Source organism: Triticum aestivum, chromosome 1D (assembly GCF_018294505.1).
Source record: "Triticum aestivum cultivar Chinese Spring chromosome 1D, IWGSC CS RefSeq v2.1, whole genome shotgun sequence".
In the NCBI taxonomy this organism is placed as follows: domain Eukaryota; kingdom Viridiplantae; phylum Streptophyta; class Magnoliopsida; order Poales; family Poaceae; genus Triticum; species Triticum aestivum.
The window spans coordinates 465,642,256-465,660,425 of record NC_057796.1 but is presented as its reverse complement, the minus strand read 5'-3'; the positions used below and the strand labels follow the sequence as shown (position 1 = coordinate 465,660,425).

General features: G+C 53.0%; 1 protein-coding gene across 1 annotated transcript; it reads right to left on the bottom strand.

The window, feature by feature from the left end:
- Nucleotides 1–2,168: 2,168 nt before the first annotated feature.
- Nucleotides 2,169–8,731, bottom strand: LOC123183011 (SH3 and multiple ankyrin repeat domains protein 1-like). The gene is made up of 7 exons (XM_044595732.1): nucleotides 8,593–8,731; nucleotides 7,053–7,595; nucleotides 6,200–6,319; nucleotides 4,545–5,477; nucleotides 3,370–3,841; nucleotides 3,188–3,262; nucleotides 2,169–2,667 (listed from the first exon to the last, which is right to left on the bottom strand). Exons 2-7 carry the CDS (start codon nucleotides 7,226–7,228, stop codon nucleotides 2,527–2,529), a joined length of 1,917 nt encoding a protein of 638 aa, XP_044451667.1. The 5' UTR covers nucleotides 7,229–7,595; nucleotides 8,593–8,731; the 3' UTR covers nucleotides 2,169–2,526.
- Between the last annotated feature and the right edge of the window lie 9,439 nt (nucleotides 8,732–18,170).

Below are 18,170 nucleotides of genomic sequence, written 5' to 3'. Positions count from 1 at the left end.
TGGACAACGACGACCAGATCTACCGGCAGGGAGGATCTCGGTTGCCTCCTCGGTGACCTCTCGTCGGCCACAACCATATCATTTGGGAGGTTGGTTCATAATGAATAAGGATAATGTCTGATTACCTTTTGTGCAATAGAGAATGCTCACTACCACCTAGTATTTGTTCTCGCATTGGGATCCCTTTCGTGGCCGTGCGCGGGATGGCCACTTCGGATCTTGGCCTAGTGGACAACGACGACCAGATCTGCCGGCAGGGAGGATCTCGGTTGCCTCCTCGGCGACCTCTCGTCGGCCACAACCATATCATTTGGGAGGTTGGTTCATAATGAATAAGGATAATGTCCGATTACCTTTTGTGCAATAGATAATGCTCACCACCACCTAGTATTTGTTTGCATTGGGATCTCTTTTGTGGCCGTGCGCACGATGGACACTTCGGATTTTGGCCTAGTGGACAACGACGCCTAGATCTACCGACAGGGAGGATCTCGGTTGCCTCCTAGGCGACCTCTCGTCTGCCACAACCATATCATTTGGGAGGTTGGTTCATAATGAATAAGGATAATGTCCGATTACCTTTTGTGAAATAGATAATGCTCACTGCCACCTAGTATTTGTTCTCGCATTGGGATCTCTTTTTGTGGGTAACTTTGAGGTTAGAATATCATTTTGGCGCATATGTTGGGTTTGTTAAACGGTCCCTCCATTTGCTCTTGTGAATTTTTGTAAAAATGTTCATATTTTTACGTACATGCCTTGCCTACCTATAATTTTTGTTTCACGCTATTGTTCTTCTTCAACTTAAGAATACAACACCGGTTCCGTGTAATAGACCTGATTTACTTTGGGAGTATGTGCATCTCACGCTTTGCAGAAAATGTTACTCGTATTCTATGTTTTTTTGTTTTGTTTATAGGAGTCAAAAATAACTAGACGAGGGGATAAAGCAATTGATTTGAATGAGCCACCATGCAGCGAACAAAGGTATGATAGTCTCTCCCAGCATGTTTAATCTCAACAATGACCGGTAATTTCAGCAGCTTCGGTATGCACCAACTACAATTATTACAATGTTTCTTGTGTAAGTACCAACTACCATTCAAAGCAATTTAAAGAATGGACACCCAAAAATGGCTAAAAAGATATGCACAATGAGCATTAGTAGGAACTAACACAACTTATTGCCAAAATTTGTCACCAATGTCAACCGATATAGCAAGCAGATAAACCAATTCTTTGAATTACTGAAATTTTGGGTATGGATATATCTCTTGTTTTGGGAAAGGAAGGCAACCAGATTCAATCTGTACACATGTACTCCTCGCTGCTGCTGGCTATAGTCGCTACTCACCATCCTGATTTCCCATGTCCAGCTGCTCCTTTGTTTGTCGATGTCGTATTTGCCACCGCCCTAGTGAGCCAGCTGCTCTCTCTCCTTGGCAGAGCCCCTTGCCATTGTAGTTCCCTCACCATTCGCGGCTGGTGTCGCGCTGCCCTGTCGCCTCGCCAGCCCACCATGTATGAACACCTTCCCCCCCCCCCCCCCCCTCCCACCAAAACCTTCCAACATTCCGCCTCGCTTCCAGGCGACACTACGGACAGCCACGCCGTCCCTTGTCTCCGACACTGTACTTGGCATGGCCTCATTGGAGTCGTCGCCGCCTAGCTAGGTGCCTCGCCTTTCTCTTTTTCGTAGGAATCGAGTGGTGCCCAAATCAATTTCAGGATGCACTCTACTTGTTATCTAACCAAAGTGCCAAATATACCCTAATAGTAGAACGCCACGAGAATTGGAGCATATTTTAGAGAAGGGCCCGTCTCTCCGACTTGCACTCCTATCGCATGCACGGAAAAGGAATGAGAGGCTCGCTCCGGCTCAAACTAATCGAAATGGATGCCGCTCTACTAAGCACTAGCAGTAAATCTTAGAGCCACGGTGTGGCAAAGAGCATACCCTGATTTCAGTCATGTAGCTGCAGGTGTGGCATTGTGGCAAAGCTCATCGCCAAGTTAGCAACAATTTTGCCTCCAGCAGCGCCCATATCCCATCACCATATCTCATCAATCCACGTGAGAATCTCGCTTGCCCAAGTGAGGCAAACAGTCCCTGCAAAACAGAAATTCATGGTGGCTATCGGCAGGAGACAGCGCCCACAAAGCACAAAACCGGCACTGCAAAATTCAGCCAAGAAGAAGCAAAACGATGCAAACGGAATAACAACGACGAAACTGAGCGAAAAGGTTTGTTTCCTCTTCCAAGCTCTTCCCCAGGCTATGCAAGTCTGGAACCAAGTCTGGTAATATGCATAGCCCGCCGCCACCCCGGCCCCCACCACGGAGGTGCGGAAACAGCGGCGGCGGGCGACGACCGACCATTTGTAAACCAACGAACCGTTTGTCATTGACGACACGAATGAACGAAAGTTTTAAGAAAAGGAAAAGAGCCGAACGCCAGCTAGAGTTCTTTTTGATTTTTTAGTTTCGACTGACCCTCATGGAATGCCCATGAGTCTACTGCTGCCTTCAACCCCTCTTCCTCAGGCTACCACGCTCCTCCGCATCGGTGACGCCAAAATGTTTTTTTTCTCCCGCCGCGTCATCGTCGGAGTCGCGCCTCTTGGAGCTTAGGGCGTCCTCCTCCGCCATTGCTCGCAGGCCGGGGCGCTGCAAAACAACACAAAGATTATCAAGCTTGGCTGCTGAAAGAGAGAAACAGAAACAAAGCCCCCCCTCCAAAAAAAATCTGAAACAGAAACATGCAACGGGGCCTTGGCTACCAAGACGTACACGACGGCTGGCCACGTGTAGACATGACAAAATCTCTGTACTGGACACACCTGCACATCGGCAGTCAGCCACATAGACAGGCCAGTCCGAGCTCGCATGCACAGTCAACAATGGTCCGGGCCCACGTGACATCGGCTAGGACGACGATAAATAGAAAGCCGGTGACTTCTTTCCCTTCTCCCCCAAACCCTCCCAGCTCTATACAAATAAGTATCCAATCATCTACGTATAGTATAGCACTAACCGTCATAAGTATCATCCAAATATCTGAAAAGTCTAAACAATCATATAAAAACTAATGCCATTGTTCTAATGACGAAATGACGGTGCGGTGTAAATGTAAGTAAAAATAAAGCTGGCTGGTAAAAAAAAGTGTGCAGTGGAGATGGAGCGGTACCTTCTTTTGCTTCTTCTGGCGCACCATGTACCGGGCCCTGGTCACCTCAGGCAGCGTCTGCCCCGGGAACAGTTTCTGCGCCAACACATCGCCGATCGTGTCAGCCTTACCACTCGTAGTAACACCGAGACGAATGCATGCATGGAAGAGAGACAAAAAAAGAATGGCGGTGCGTGGCGTACCTGGAGCTTGTCCTCGACGGCCTTGGGGCGGCGCTGCAGGGGGCGGTAGGGCAGCCTGCCGCCGGTCATCGCCAACCAGTCCTCCTCCTTCTCCCTGCGGGTGAGCTGGGTCGCGACGTATGGCAGCGGCAGCCGGGCCAGGGCCTCCACCGCGACGTGCGGCGCCACCGCCGGGGGCTCCTGCACCATTGGCGCCTTGCCTTTCTCCTTCATCGACTCCTGGCGCGGCGGCTGCTGCCTCTGCGGCTGTGGCGTCCTAGGCTCCGCCTTGGGCGCCGGCTCCTGCTCGCCGTTGCTGCCGTGAGCCGCCTTGTCCGCCGCCTGACGGTACGGCTGCCGCCTCGGCTGCTGCTGCGGCGGCTTGGGCTCATGCACCTTGGGCGCCGGCTCCTGCTCGGTGGTGCGAGGCGCCTTGTCCGCCGCTTGCTGCTGCTGCTCGCCGGCAGCGGCATGAGGGTCCTCCGCGGATGATCTGGTCACCGTCATTTTTGGCATCATCGGTAAGCAAGGACGACGGACACGACCGAAACTGAGCAATGCCTATGCGATCTAGCCTGCCCAGCGACTACAAGTACACCGCATATAAAAGGAGACCTCTACTCTACAGATGGATAGATAGATGGTTGGATATGCGCAAGCAAGCACACTAATGCCACTAATGCATGCAGCAAATCTCTACTACTAATGCCGATTTAGCGGTGATATCACCAGTTCCTCTGGCCAGCACCGCGTATACATACAATAGAAGGAAAGTATTAATGGCATTAGTATACATGCAATAGGTGGATAGATAGACACTGCTGTTTGCGTGTAGAGTGATCGCCCAGATTATCAGTATGTATCCCGGAGATAATGAGGTGCCGATTAATGCGTGTGGCGTTACTTACTTTGGTCTACTGCTGGCGTATAAAGGGCAATAATACAAATGGTGTAATTGAGTAAAGAAACGCGCCACTATTTCTAAAAAATGGAGGGGGACCCACACCGCCACGCAAGCGAGACCCGGCCTGGACCTGACCTGAGCCCACGGGCAGTGGCTCGGACCCAACCGGACCGGCCCGACCGAGACGGCACAACACAGACGGAGTGGGGACGCTGCCGCCGTGGACGACGGACAGGTCCCATGGTGGCTACCTTACCTGGCGTCGACACAGAATGGGGCGTGGCGTGCGTACCTGCGCTGCGAGAGGGTGGCGGCGCGAGGTGGCAGTGGCGAGAGGGTGGCGACGCGAGGTGGCAGTGGCGAGAGGGTGGCTGCGCGAGGAGTGTGTGGTGATGTGTCGAGGATGACGGGGCCGCGGGTGCTCGGCGGCGGCATCAGCTTCTCCGCCTCCGCGTGCGGCTGGGCCTGGCCTTGCGCTGCCGGGCGTTTCTTCAGCCTTAAGATGGTCCGGCAATGTGCCTGAGCGGGGATCAGCTCGAGCTCAGGCGCGGGGGTGGGAGTGAGCACCGGTGCTGGCGCGGGAGTAGGCACCGGTGCGGGCGCGGGTGCGTGCGGCTCGCGGCGGGCGCGCGAGCGCTTCTTGCGGCCCCACTTGAGCGGTGCGGGGTCTTCCGGCGCGGCGATGGTGATGCAGCTGCTGCTGCCACCACCGAGGTCGGTTCCCTGGGTGGCCTGGGCGGCGAGTTTGTAGAACCCGCCGCCGCCGAGGTCGGCTCCCTGGGTAGCCTTGGCGGTGAGGTTGTAGAGCCCGCCGTCGAGGCTGTTGTATGGTTGGGAGGCTTGGGCGGCGAAGGTGTAGACCGCCCCCCCGAGGTTGTTGGATGCCTCGGAGGCTTGGTCGGCCAAGTTGTAGAGCCCGCCGCCGAGGTTGAGTCCCCGCGAGGAGTTCGCGGCGGCGTTGTGCAGCTGGTGGTCGCTCATGATGGCAGCGGATGAGGACGCCGAACGCCCTCCTGGCCGGCGCTGCTCGAGCGAGGCGTGGGCGAGGTAGGACGCGAGGCTCGAGCTGTCGGCGTCCACGGCCTGGTCGCCGTCATGCTCGTCCATGCTTGGTGCGGGTGACGGCGCGGGTTCTGCTGGCTTTCTGGTGGTGGCGCTGCCACTGCCGCTGCCGCTTCCGCTACCATTGGGGACTGGAACGGATTCCGGGTTGATCATCTGGTACCTGCACGAAAAACGAGATCAGACAATCCAGATACTCGCTCCGTTTTTATTTAGACTGGGTATTACTAAAGTCAAAGCTTTGTAATCTTTGACAAAGTTTATAAACCAAAATATTAAGATACACAATAACAAATCAATACCATTAGATTTATTATTAAATGTACTTTCACATCATATATATTTGTTATGGTAAATGTTTATATCATTTTTTATAAACTTGGTCAAACTTTACGAAGTTTGACTTCAGTCAAATCTAATATGCAGAGTAAATAAAAACGGAGGAAATACGATTTTAGGCAACGATTTGGATCGCACGAGAACCAAGTCAAACACTTGGGATACAACATGAAACCAACAGCAAAAACTTTTTCCCCTCATCGCAAGAACTGTAAACCAAAACCAAAATTAGTTCTAAAACGCAACCACGTCTACGAACTGAAGAACTGAAGTGCAGAACCCGAGCACTCGAAGATCTGCTCGACGGAAATCCGCACAAAAAAGCACACATGGAACTGCCTGCAGCGACGACACGAAAACAATCGGCCGAAAGCATGAATCTTCCGCCAAGACAGACCAAACAGAAATCCTAATACAGACCAAAATCGACAGAAAAACTCTACAACCAGTCACAACAGCCGTCGAGTGGGGAAAGAAAAGAATTTGAGGCAGTGAGACGAGAAAGATTGGTAAAATCCAGCAGTGAGACGAGACAGGCAACCAAACCGTGAAAGATTGGTAAAATCCGCTGGCTCCTCCTCGGTGGTGCGAGGCGCCTTGTCCGCCGCTTGCTGCTGCGGCTGCTGCTGCTCGCCGGCAGCGGCATGAAGGTCCTCCGCGGATGATCTGGTCACCGTCATGTTCGGCATCGTCAGTAAGCAAGGACGACAGACACGACCAAACTGAACAATGTCTATGGGATCTAGCCTGCCCTGCCAGTACGAGTACACCGCTTATATATAAAACGAGACCTCTACTCTACAGATGGATAGATGGATGGTTGGATATGCACAAGCAAGCAGATTAATTAATGCCACTAATGCGTCAAATCTCTACTACTTTTTTTTTTGAGGAACTAATACTACTACTAATACGAATTCAGCGGCGATATATACTTGTACTGGGCCTGCACCGCGTACATATACAAACAATAGAAGGAAACTATTAATGGCATTAGTGCCAGGATAGACACTGCTGTTTGCGTGTAGAGTGATCACAACACAACACAGACGATGCTGGAGATCGCCTAGATTATCAGTATCTATCCCGGAGATAATGAGGTGCCGATTAATGCGTGTGGCGTTACTTACTTGTACTGCTCGCGTATAAAGGGCAAGAATACAAAAGGTGTAATTGAGTAAAGAAACACGCCACTTTTCTAAGAATGGAGGGGGACCCACAACGCCACGGGCCCTGGCCCAAGCCCATGGGCAGCGGGTCAGGCCAGACCGACCCGACCATGACGGCGCAACGCAACTCAACATGGACTAAGTGGGGACGCTGCCGCCGTCGACGACGGGCAGGTCCCATGGTGGCTACCTTACCTGGCTTCGACAGAGAATGGGGCGTGGGAGTGTACCTGTGATACGAGAGGGTGGCGGCGCGAGGTGGCAGTGGCGAGAGGGTGGCGGCGCGAGGAGTCTGTCCCGAGGTGTCGAGGATGACGGGCCCGCGGGCGCTCGGTGGCGCATCAGCTTCTCCGCCTCCGCGTGCGGCGGGGCCTGGCCTTGCGCCGTCGGGCGTTTCTTGATCCATAGGATGGCCCGAAGACGTGCCTGAGCGGGGGTCAGCTCGGGCTCAGGTGTCGGGCCATCCTAAGGATCAAAAAACGTCCGGCAGCGCCGCCTGACCTTGCGCCACCGGGCATTTCTTGCGCCTGGTGGTCGCTCACGATGGCTGCGGATGAGGACCCCGAACGCCCTCGTGGCTGGCGCTTCTCGAGCGAGGTGCGGGCGAGGTAGGACGCGAGGCTCGACCTATCGGCGTCCACGGCTGGGGCAATGTCGCGCTCATCCATGCTTAGTGTGGGTGACGGCGCGGGTTCTGCTGGCTTCCTGTTGGCGCCGTTCTGCTGCCGCCGCCATTGGGGACTCGGACGGAATCCGGGTTGATCCTCTGGTACCTGCACGGAAAATGAAATCAGACAATCCAAAGATGGCATTAGTGAGCACAAGAACCACGTCGAACACTCGGGATACAGATTGAAACAAACATTAAAGAAATTCTTCCCCTCATCGCGAGAATTCTATCTAAACCAAAATCAGTTCCAAAAAGCAACTACATCTACGAACTGCGAAATTGGATTGCGAACCCCGAACATCCAAAGATCTGTTCGACAGAAATCCGTACAGAAACAATTGGGCGAAAGCATGAATCTTCCGCCATGATCCTGTCGCCGGAGTTGATCGTCGTCGTGCAGAGGGGTGGACCTGGAGGAGGCCATCTCGACGCGTGAGTAGCCGACCAGTAGGGCTTAGCCTCTAAGCGGGGCACCATCGTAGTCCCCACAATTGATCCGGCAACCAGAGCGACGAGGTGAGATGCGCCGATGATGGGTGAGGGTGATAGGGACGGGCGGAGAATAGATCTACATGGTGGAGGCTATGCAGCACCACCTTCCTGGACGGGTGGCGAATGGTGGTAGGAGGCTCGATTTGGGGAAGATGGGGAGGCTGGGAGAAGAGAGAAGGGTTTGTGGCGGCTAGGAGAGGTCAGAGGAGTCGAGTGTGGATTGATTTAGGGTTCCATCGTGGGATGGATGGATGTGGTATTTTTGTATGGCAGAAATGCTAGGGCCCACATGTCGGGCCTAACTGACGGCACTCGTGGATATCAGGTATAGGAGTGGTGGAACGTACCCACCCCTACGATACCTGGTGGGGACAACTTTTGGCCCATAGGCATACCTGTGGGTTGCAAATTGAGCACAAATAAGGTAATTAGCTGATGGCGTGCCTCCTGGGACATGCGTGTGTGGTGCCATGGAGGATATGCTTGATGGGCATGTCCATAATCGAAAGCACCGGCGAGGAGGTCACCTATCAATGTAACGAGAAACGAAGGAGTAGGAGAGGGATCCAAGGGCGGCCAGGAGGGGGAAGGAGAGAGAGAGTGCATACTTGAGGTAGTGAAGAACTGGTTGATGGTGGCCATGCCGATGATTGAGAGCATGAGAAGGGGAATCCACGCCCTCGCTTGGTCGGCGAACCCCATCGACGTTGATGCATAGAAGGCTTCTCCAGAGAGGCTTCCCGTCGGCCCGTCACGGTGGCGTGAGGCTCGATCTAGGAAGAGGGAAGGGCTGGGAGAAAAGAGGGTTGGCGGCGGCTAGTGAAGGAAAGAGGGCTATTGTGCGGTTTGATTTAGGGTTCTGATGTGAGAACACTGGGTGTGGTATTTTTATATGAGAGAAATGATAGGGCGCACATATCGGGCCTAATTGATGGGCCCACGGGAATTAGGTACGGGGAGCGCTGGATTGTACCCATCCCGACGACACCCTGCGAGGACTACATTTGGCCCATACACATATCTGTGCGTAGTAAATTTAGCCCAATAAGGTAATTAGGTGATGGTGTGCCTTCTGAGATGTGTGTGTGCAGTGCTATGGAGGCTATGCTTGTTGGGCATTTCCATGATCGGACGCACTTGCGAGGAGGTCGCCGGTCGATGGAACAAGAAACGGGGAGAAGAAGAGAGATCTAAGGGAGGCCAGGAAAGAGCGCACCCAAGGTAGTGAAGATCTGGCCAATGGTGGCCACACCAGTGAATGCGAGCAGGAAGAGGGAGATTCACATCCTCACCTGGCCGGCGAACCCCATCGACGATGGTGCATAGAGGGATACAAAGCATGGATGCATACGAACCCACTTTCATAATCTTAAAGGAAAATTACAATTGTACTTTGCATCACTGTAGACACATCGGTGCACGCGCCAGCTGCATGGCCTTGAACTGTCTCTCTCGCGACAAACGGTGCTCGCATAGGTCGCGTGCTCGATCGGCGCACAACTAATATTGCTGATGCGTTCTCGTCTTGTAATGAACAGGAATCGATAGAACACCGTCATGGGAGGTCGGCCAAACCTTGCCACCATGCGCACATTTGGAAGGATGCTACATTGCTATCTCTACCAACAAGGTGTTCCAATGTGGAAATATCCAAGAGCAAAAGTGAATCATCATTCTTGATTAACACATGATTCACTATAACCAAGTAGTATTTGTGATTGAAATCTTCTTTGTAAAGTATGTCCATATATGTACTAATGTTACGATCATATATACTAGTGATATTGTTTACATATAAAGGAAAATGCCTTTCAATTCACTAAGCATGATGATGCATATTTGGGGTATTTCATATGCATGGATGAATAGTTTTTTTGGGTACTGACGTGCATGAAAGCTTGGCTTTATCAGCTACAACAAAAGGATCGCCCTTTCTGTTATGAATATGTCAAAAAAGTATGGTATGCTATTACAAGTAAGTATTAGTTTCGTGACTTAGTGGATAATAAAATGCAAAGCACAACATGTCTCGCAATCGACTGAATCCATCCAAAAGGTTACCAGTTCTTCGTTTGTAAGCAAAGGAAAAAAAAAACCAAGTAGTACAAGCAAAACTACCTCTAAGAGATACCAACAATTGATTCCATGAAAAGAATAGCATGCCTCTTGTTTTGCGAAAAATAGTTTGCCGCTTTTCTAGCAGATTTTGATTATCAAATCGTCAAAAGTGCGTGCGTGATCGCCTTTGGTTGCTTGCGTGCGGGGAGCGTTGGCAGGTGAGCGGTGAACGTACCAGGGTTCATGCACGTCCATGCGAGTGACGTCCTTGATATCCTCAGGCTGCGTTTAAGTGTCTGCTCGAGTCTATAGATGATGATCAAACGATGAGTCACTGAAGTTGCAGAAGAGTACACGCTCAACCACATCTGCAGACGAGTACACGTTCAGTGACGCGGTGTGCATGCCAGTATGTGCGTGTCCTATTGTACATATACAGAAGAAAAAAAAGTCCAGCTGGAAGATTCAAGCACACGCACGGTTGCAGCTGTTGCATGCATGCGACGTTAGGAGTGCACTGGCACACCGCCCGCCGCTTGTACTCGCCTGCAAATGTACGTATTTGTCAAACGTATTTCGTGGCAACTTCAGTTAGATTAGATAGGCGGCAGTGACTCATCGTGAGGCCATCATCATCCATAGACACGAGTTCCTGACGCTTACAGCCAGCCTGGGGATAGAGAGGCCAACACTCGCATGGACGGACGGGCGCCTAGGTGCAGCCGAGAACGCACCAGTCCCCTCGCTAAAAAAAAAGAGAGAGAGAGAAAGAGAACACACCAGTCACAGAGTTTCAGTTACCCGTTGCTGTGCTGTAAAGTGCTGCAGCTTCACTGTGGAAAAGAACAACGAGTTGCTCGCGGATCGGCGGAGTCTCGCCTCCTCCGGTGGCCGGTCGTCTGAGCGACGTGAGGAAACGGAAGCAACTAGTAACCGAAGGAACGACCGAACGAGAGCGAGGAAGGACCGGCGCCGCCCGGGCGGCGAGATTTTTTTTTTTTTTTTTGAAAGATCCAGGGATTCCTGGCTTTTCATTGATTTAGCAGAGAGCAATGGGGAAAACAAACATGGGGAGGGGGGTGACCCGTAGGTCAAGGAGTGAAGAGAAAAGAAAACGGAGAGAAAGAGAAAAAACTAGGGTTTTCAAGGTTACATATCTCCCGACATATTCCCGAACGGGGGCTCTAGGCATGTTGCGCCCGCGGCTCGCCACAGATCGATGGCTCTCCTGATGGATGCAACTACCTCAGAGACGGAGGCCACCTTGCCCCTGAAAGTGCAGTCGTTTCTTTCTCTTCGGATTTCCCACAGAGCCAGGAGGATGAGGGAGTTGACAGCTTTTCTGAATGCTAGGCTGGTGTCGTTGATCATCTTGGTGGCGATCAGTGTGGAGTTCGGTAGCGGTTGCCATCTGGTCGGGTCGACGACGCCACATCCGGTCCACGCCGCCAGCCTCTGCCATACCACCCTAGCAAAGTTGCATTGCCAGAAGAGGTGCGTCGCCGTTTCGAGGTTTCTGACATGGTTGACAGAAGTAACCGTTTGGCCATCCTCTTCTTTGTAGTCTGTCGTTGCACCAGATTCGTTGCTTGAACAATAACCAGTAGAAGATCTTGATTTTTCCAGGGGCCCAGGTGTTCCAAATTAGCTTGTGCAAAGGAGAATTGATCCTGCCAAAGAGTTGCATGTTGTAGGCTGAGGCAGCAGTGTATGTTCCTGATGTTGTGAATTTCCAAGTGATTTCGTCCGGGATCCCCGGCTGCAGCTGCACAGCGGCAAGACGGATGTGCCTGGCCAACAGAAGAAAATCTTGGAGCAGGGCACCGGTGTTTCCATGGGCGAGGTCACGGATCCAGGTGTCAGCCGAGAGGGCTTCTTTAACTGATCTGTTTTTTCTCCTCGCGTGGGCGAACAGAGCCGGGAAGGAAGCTCGCAGGGTCGATGATCCCAGCCACGCGCAGTTCCAAAACGAGGCAGTTTCCCCGTTGCCAATAGTCACCTTTTTTGCTGCAGCGAAAAGCTTCTTGTCTGAGTCGTCGCAGGGCAGCTCCGAACCCGCTCAGGGCCGATCAGGGTTGCACCAGCGGAACCAGAGCCACCTGAGCCTGAGCACGCGAGAGAGCTGCTGTAGATCAAGAACGCCGAGGCCCCCGTATTCCGTCGGGGAACAAACTGTGGGTCAGTTGACCTTGCATTTGCCACCGGAGAGTTCCTCATCGTGAGCCCAAAGGAAGCGCCGCCTGCACTTGTCGATGTCTTTGAGCAACTTTTTTGGAGCCCGCGGCACCGTCAGAACGAAGGTAGGCAACACCGTTAGGACGGAACGGACTAGAACCCTACGGCCTGCTATCAACATGAGGCGTCCTTTCCATGCCACCAGTCTGGCTCTTATGCGATCAAGAATGAATTGAAGATGGACTAGTCGGACACGGGAGATGGTAATGGGGAGGCCTAAGTAGCGCAGCGGGAAGCCGACCACCGGACCGCCAAACCCATGCAGCACATCTTGAAGATCGATGTCGCCGCAGCTAATAGGTGCTACTGACGATTTTTCCAGGTTGATGCGGAGCCCCGTGGCCTTCCCGAAATTATCAAGCAGCAGAAGCAGGTTGTCGATCTCTTGGCGAGAGGGGTTGACGAAGATCATGGCGTCGTCGGCGTAGAGGCAAGTTCTGAGGGTTCCTATCCTACCCGGCAGGGGGGGTGAGCAAGCCATGCTCCTCTGCTCTTCTAAGAGACGATGCAGTGGGTCGATGGCGAGGATGGACAACAAGGGCGAGAGCGGGTCTCCCTGCCGCAGCCCTCTACGGTGGTCGATATCGCGTCCAGAGCAGCCGTTTAGGACGAAGGCCGAAGAAGAGCTAACTAGCAACATCGAAATCCAGTCCCTCCATCTAGCACTAAACCCTAACTTATCTAGGAATTGGAGTAGATATTCCCAGGAGACGTTGTCAAAGGCCTTGGCTATGTCTAACTTGATGAGCAGGGCGGGTGTTTTGCGACAATGCAGCGAACGGACGGCATTCTGAACATATAGGAAGCTATCATGGATGCATTTGGATTTCATGAAGGCTGACTGGGCTGGAGATTAGCTGCTCCATCACCTGCGACAGTCTGAGCTGCAGCACCTTTGCAATGAGCTTGGCCACAGAGTGAATTAAGCTTATTGGGCGATAATCTGCAATTGTTTCAGCACCATCTTTCTTTGGCAGAAGAGCAACTAGTGCCTTGTTTAGAGGTTTGAAATCACCTGCCAGGTGGTGGAACTGGTGGAAGGCCGCAAGTATGTCATGTTTGATCGTCGACCAGCAGGCTCTAAAGAAGATGTCGTTGAAACCGTCAGGGCCCGGAGCTTTTTCCGGGGGCATGGCTTTGATAGCATTCCAAATCTCCTCTTCGGTGAAAGGGTTATCTAGGCCCCCACCCTGAATTGACGGCAGCTGGAGCTCGTTCCTATTTATCATTTTGAACAATCTTGCTTAGATCCCAGCAGGCTGTTGAAGTGTTCAAAAATGCAATCCTCCTTGTCTTCATGAGCAGTGACCACTCCCTCATTTGTTTTCAATGCAGCGATGAAGTTTTTGCGACGCCTTGAGTTTATCTTTGCATTGAATTTTTTTTATTTGCATCCCCCGCATGCAACCAGGTAATTCTGGATGCCTGTCTCTTTCGGACGCGCTCAATAGCAGCGAGCCCGAGCAGTCTTGCTTTCAGTTTCTTTCTTAGAGCGAGTTCAAGCGGGGTCAGTGATGACCCACAAGTATAGGGGATCTATCATAGTCCTTTCGATAAGTAAGAGTGTCGAATCCAACGAGGAGCAGAAGGAAATGACAAGCAGTTTTCAGTAAGGTATTCTCTGCAAGCACTGAAATTATCGGTAACAGATAGTTTTGTGATAAGCTAATTCGTAACGGGTAACAAGTAACAAGAGTAAATAAAGTGCAGCATGATCTTCCACCAAGTAAACCAACTAGCATCAACTACAAGGAGTAATCAACACTACTAGCAACTCCAGGTACCAATCTGAGGTTTGGATACAAAGTTTGGATACAAGAGATGAACTAGGGTTTGAGAGGAGATGGTGCTGGTGAAGATGTTGATGAAGATTGACCCCCTCCCGATGAGAGGATCGTTGGTGATGACGATGGTGATGATTTCCTCCTCCCGGAGGGAAGTTTCCCCAGCCCTAGATTGGTTCCGCCAAGGTTCCGCCTCGTGGCGGCGGTGTTTCGTCCCGAAAGTTTGCTTATGATTTTTTTTCAGGGTAAAAGACTTCATATAGCAGAAGATGGACACCGGAGGCCTGACAGTGGGCAGACGAGGCAAGGGGCACGCCCAGGGGGGGAGGGCGCACCCCACCCCCCCCCCCCACACACACACACACCCTCGTGGATGGTGGGTGGCCCCCTTCTGGTAGTTTCTTCGCTCAGTATTTTTTATTAATTTCAAAAATAACTTCCGTAGAGTTTCAGGACTTTTGGAGATGTGCAGAATAGGTCTCTAATATTTGCTCCTTTTCCAGCCCAGAATTCCAGCTGCCGGCATTCCCCCTCTTAATGTAAACCTTGTAAAATAAGAGAGAATAGACATAAGTATTGTGACATAATGTGTAATAACAGCCCATAATACAATAAATATCGATATAAAAGCATGATGCAAAATGAACGTATCAGTCAGCAGCCGGGTCTCTTGAGCGACGTCGAGGCGAAGAATAATTTCAGAAGCAATGTGGAACTGCAGTCTTGCATCACTAAAATGTGTCTTGCTCCAAATTTTCAGATCTTTTGTTGTCCTCAATAGTTTCAGCTTCAGCCTGACGAAAGCGCAGGAGTGATTGATAGGTCTGTTCCAAGCTCTGTCCACCGTCTCGTGGAAGTGGGGAAATTTTGGCCAGAAAGATTCAAACCGGAACTTTGCTTTTTTCCCTGGGGAGGTGGTATCCCCAAGGAGGAAAGGGCAATGGTCTGAGCATGCAGTAGAAGAGGCCATCAGGATGACTGAGGGAAACAACGCTTCCCAACTGATGTTACAGAAGAATTTGTCGATGCTCTCTAGGGTTGGTCTCTCCCTTTCATTACTCCAGGTAAATCTTCTGTTTTTACATTTGATTTCTCTGAGCTCACCCGAGTCAATGGCACTTCTGAATGTGCCCATGATTCTGCGGTTTATGCGGTCATTGTTTTTGTCTCTGGCTTCATAAATTATGTTAAAATCTCCGTTAATCAGCCAGGGTTGTCCAACTGGAGGGGCAATGCTTCTTATCTCAGTCAGAAAATCTTCTTTCCTCTCATCATCAGCCGGCCCGTAGACGGTAGTCAACAAAAAAGATTTGCCCGATGCTTTGAGCCTGACTTGTGCAGTTATAGCAAACTGTCCAATTGCTTGGGAGTTGATCTCCACAACATCAGGGTCCCAGAAGATGGCAGCACCACCTCTGGTGTCGAAGGCAGGCAGCACTACGCAATCTCTAAGCTTGGCGCCTCCAACTTCTCTAGCCAAATCAGCAGTCCAGGTGGAGATTTTTGTTTCCTGCAGACAGAGAATGGCAAGGCGATGGGAAACAGCAACTTCAGCAACAGTAGCTCTTCTCGCGGGCGAGTTCAGGCCCCGAACATTCCATGAAATAATTGGGCAGAGGTTTTCAATCATGGGGACACCAGAATTTCTCCGAAAGGATTACTGGATTGATGATACTGAAGAACAGGTACACAACCATCCTAACAGGGGGTGCCGGCGACCACCAATAGGCCCCAACTCTCGCCGGCGCCAGCTACACGACGAACTACAGCTACGATTACAGAGCATCATCGGGAAACTAGATCCTAATTCTAACTGACAGAAGGTCAGCCACCCTCGGAGACTACTACTAACGAAGACTAACATAGAAACTACTGGCCATCAATGGCAGCTCCGTCAGGTCCGGCGAGGCCTGCAGCTACAAGGAGTGCCGCCTCGTCCAGGCGAGTGAGCCTGGCAATGCAGGCGATGTCGTCGACGGTCAGGGGCTCCTTGAAACGGCGGATGAGCGCTTCAGCAGCCTGCGGAGTCATCTTGTCCTTCGGTCCCAGCAAACCCAGCTCCCGGACGATGCGGAATGCGGCGCGCTCGGCCACCGGGATCGAGCAGTTCATCATCGCCTGCCTGGCGCTCTGACGCACAGGAGCAGAGGGGGGCCTTGCCCGAGACTTGGGTGGTGCAGACTTGCGCGGCGGGGGGGTCTTGATGATCGGTGGCGGCGGGTCGGTGAAGAGGCCGCGGTCCGGGGCAGCATCTTCCTCTGGCACGATCACCATGTCACTGACGCGTCGAGTAACCGCGCCGAGCTGCACTTCCAGAGCGGCGAGATCGCGCGCTGGTCTGACCGAAACGGCCGTGGCACGCGTCACCGCGGCTGCACCGCCTCCAACTCTTCCCTTGCGACAACGCTTGCTGATGCTACGTACAGCCCGGGGATGGAAGTGCACTGGCACCAGGGTGACCACGCCCAGTCACCAGTGTTTCGGATGCTTCCTCTCGAGGTTGCCGCTCATCTGCAAACGCTCCCCGCGACGTCTAGAAACGGCGACGAGCGGCCGGCGCCGCGCGACGAACGTAGTTATAGTTAGCTCTTAGGACGAAGAGGGAGCGAAGACTCGGATAAGTATATGACATTCTACCATGCACAAATGTTTCGTGCATTTATTCACCGTCTATCATTGCTTCAATATTCGTGCCATGTTTTTTTCAGTCTGCCAAAAAAAAAACTCTACACCGCTCGTACTACTATATGACATTCTACCTGCTCGTACTACTATTACGTGTTAGAGATACATTTGGGATACTTGTATTTGATAATTTAGGATTTATAATCCGTCTCCTACCTTATTTTCAGGAGAGGCGTCTTGCCCTTTAAGTCTTGTACTCAATATATACTCGCCCTCGAGGCTCAATAATACATCATTCATATTCCGCAACAATCCTCTTTCTCCCTTATAACATGGTATCTATCGCAAGTCGATCCTAAGCCCTAGCCGCCGCCGCTTCCGCACCTGCGCGCCGCCCCCGGGGCGGTCGGCCTCCATGACCGCCGCCGGGGGCCGCGCCACCCGTACCTAGGGTTCGTCCGCCGGCAGTGTTGGCCGGTTGCCCTAAAGAGTCTTTTTTTCCCGATCCTTTGATCCGGGTTTTCTCTCTCTCGCCGGTTGCTTTAATCGGCGTCTTTTTTTGGGTTTTCCGATCTATTCTTGATCGGTTTGCGTCACCCACCGCCGCCGTCGACCCCGAGCGCCTCTACTCCGGCCCTGGCGCGACCAGCAGGCCTCTCCTCCGACCCGGCGGCCACGCGCGCCGAGACGGCCCGTCAGGGCCAGCCACCGTCCGCGCGTCGGTCCGCCCGTCGCCCTGCGCCGGCCGTCACCCTGCGCCGGCCGTCACCGCCCTGCTTCGACCGGGACACCTGCATCGCGCCGACCGGCGGCCTCGCGCCATGCAACGGCTAATCATAGCCGTCGCTCGCGCGCCGGCCCGCCCATCGATCCACATCACCCGCCTCCGCCGCGTCTGCACGGCGGCCCGGTACCTCGCCGGCCTCGTCCTCGGCTGCGTCGGGACGGCTACGTCAGGCTCATTGGCTGCCTCAACTCGGGCGCCGCTGCTCCGTTGGTCACTCGGGCCTCGCTGCCCGGGCGCCGGCGTTGCTTTGGCAGCCCGGGTGTCGGTGCTGACAAGCTCGTCCGCACGACGTCCCACGCCATCCGTCGTCGCCAGCTTCATCTCGGACTCCGCCGCCACCACGTCTCCACCGAGCGGCGTCCCCGACCTCGCGCGCGATCGGCTTGATCATCCGCTCGCCGCCGCGATCCGCCTCATCTACGCCGCGCGACCGACCTGGCCCGTCGGTTACGCGCGCCTCCGCAGGTCCCGTGAAGATCATCCCCGAGTTCAGCGCGCCTCTCCACCGATCGAGCATCGGGCTACCGCTGCGTCGTCCCCTCGGGCCGCAGCGCCGCCGCCCCGTGGTTCTCCTCGCGGCTGCATCGACTCGTGCGTCGCCGCTGCGTCGTCCCTTCGGGCCGTAGTGTCGCGATACGTGGTCCCCGCCGCCGCCCCGAGGCCGTCCCCGCGGTTGCACCGACTCGCGAACCGCTGT

What these genes read in the sequence shown, in the direction of transcription:
- LOC123183011 (XM_044595732.1), bottom strand. Translation starts at nt 7,228, where the DNA reads ATGGATCAAGAAACGCCCGACGGCGCAAGGCCAGGCCCCGCCGCACGC. An exon ending in GCCACCCTCTCGTATCACAG is followed by an intron (nt 6,320 to 7,052) that starts GTACACTCCCAC and finishes GACGGTGACCAG; the next exon opens with ATCATCCGCGGAGGACCTTC. An exon ending in CCGTCGAGGACAAGCTCCAG is followed by an intron (nt 3,263 to 3,369) that starts GTACGCCACGCA and finishes GTGTTGGCGCAG; the next exon opens with AAACTGTTCCCGGGGCAGAC.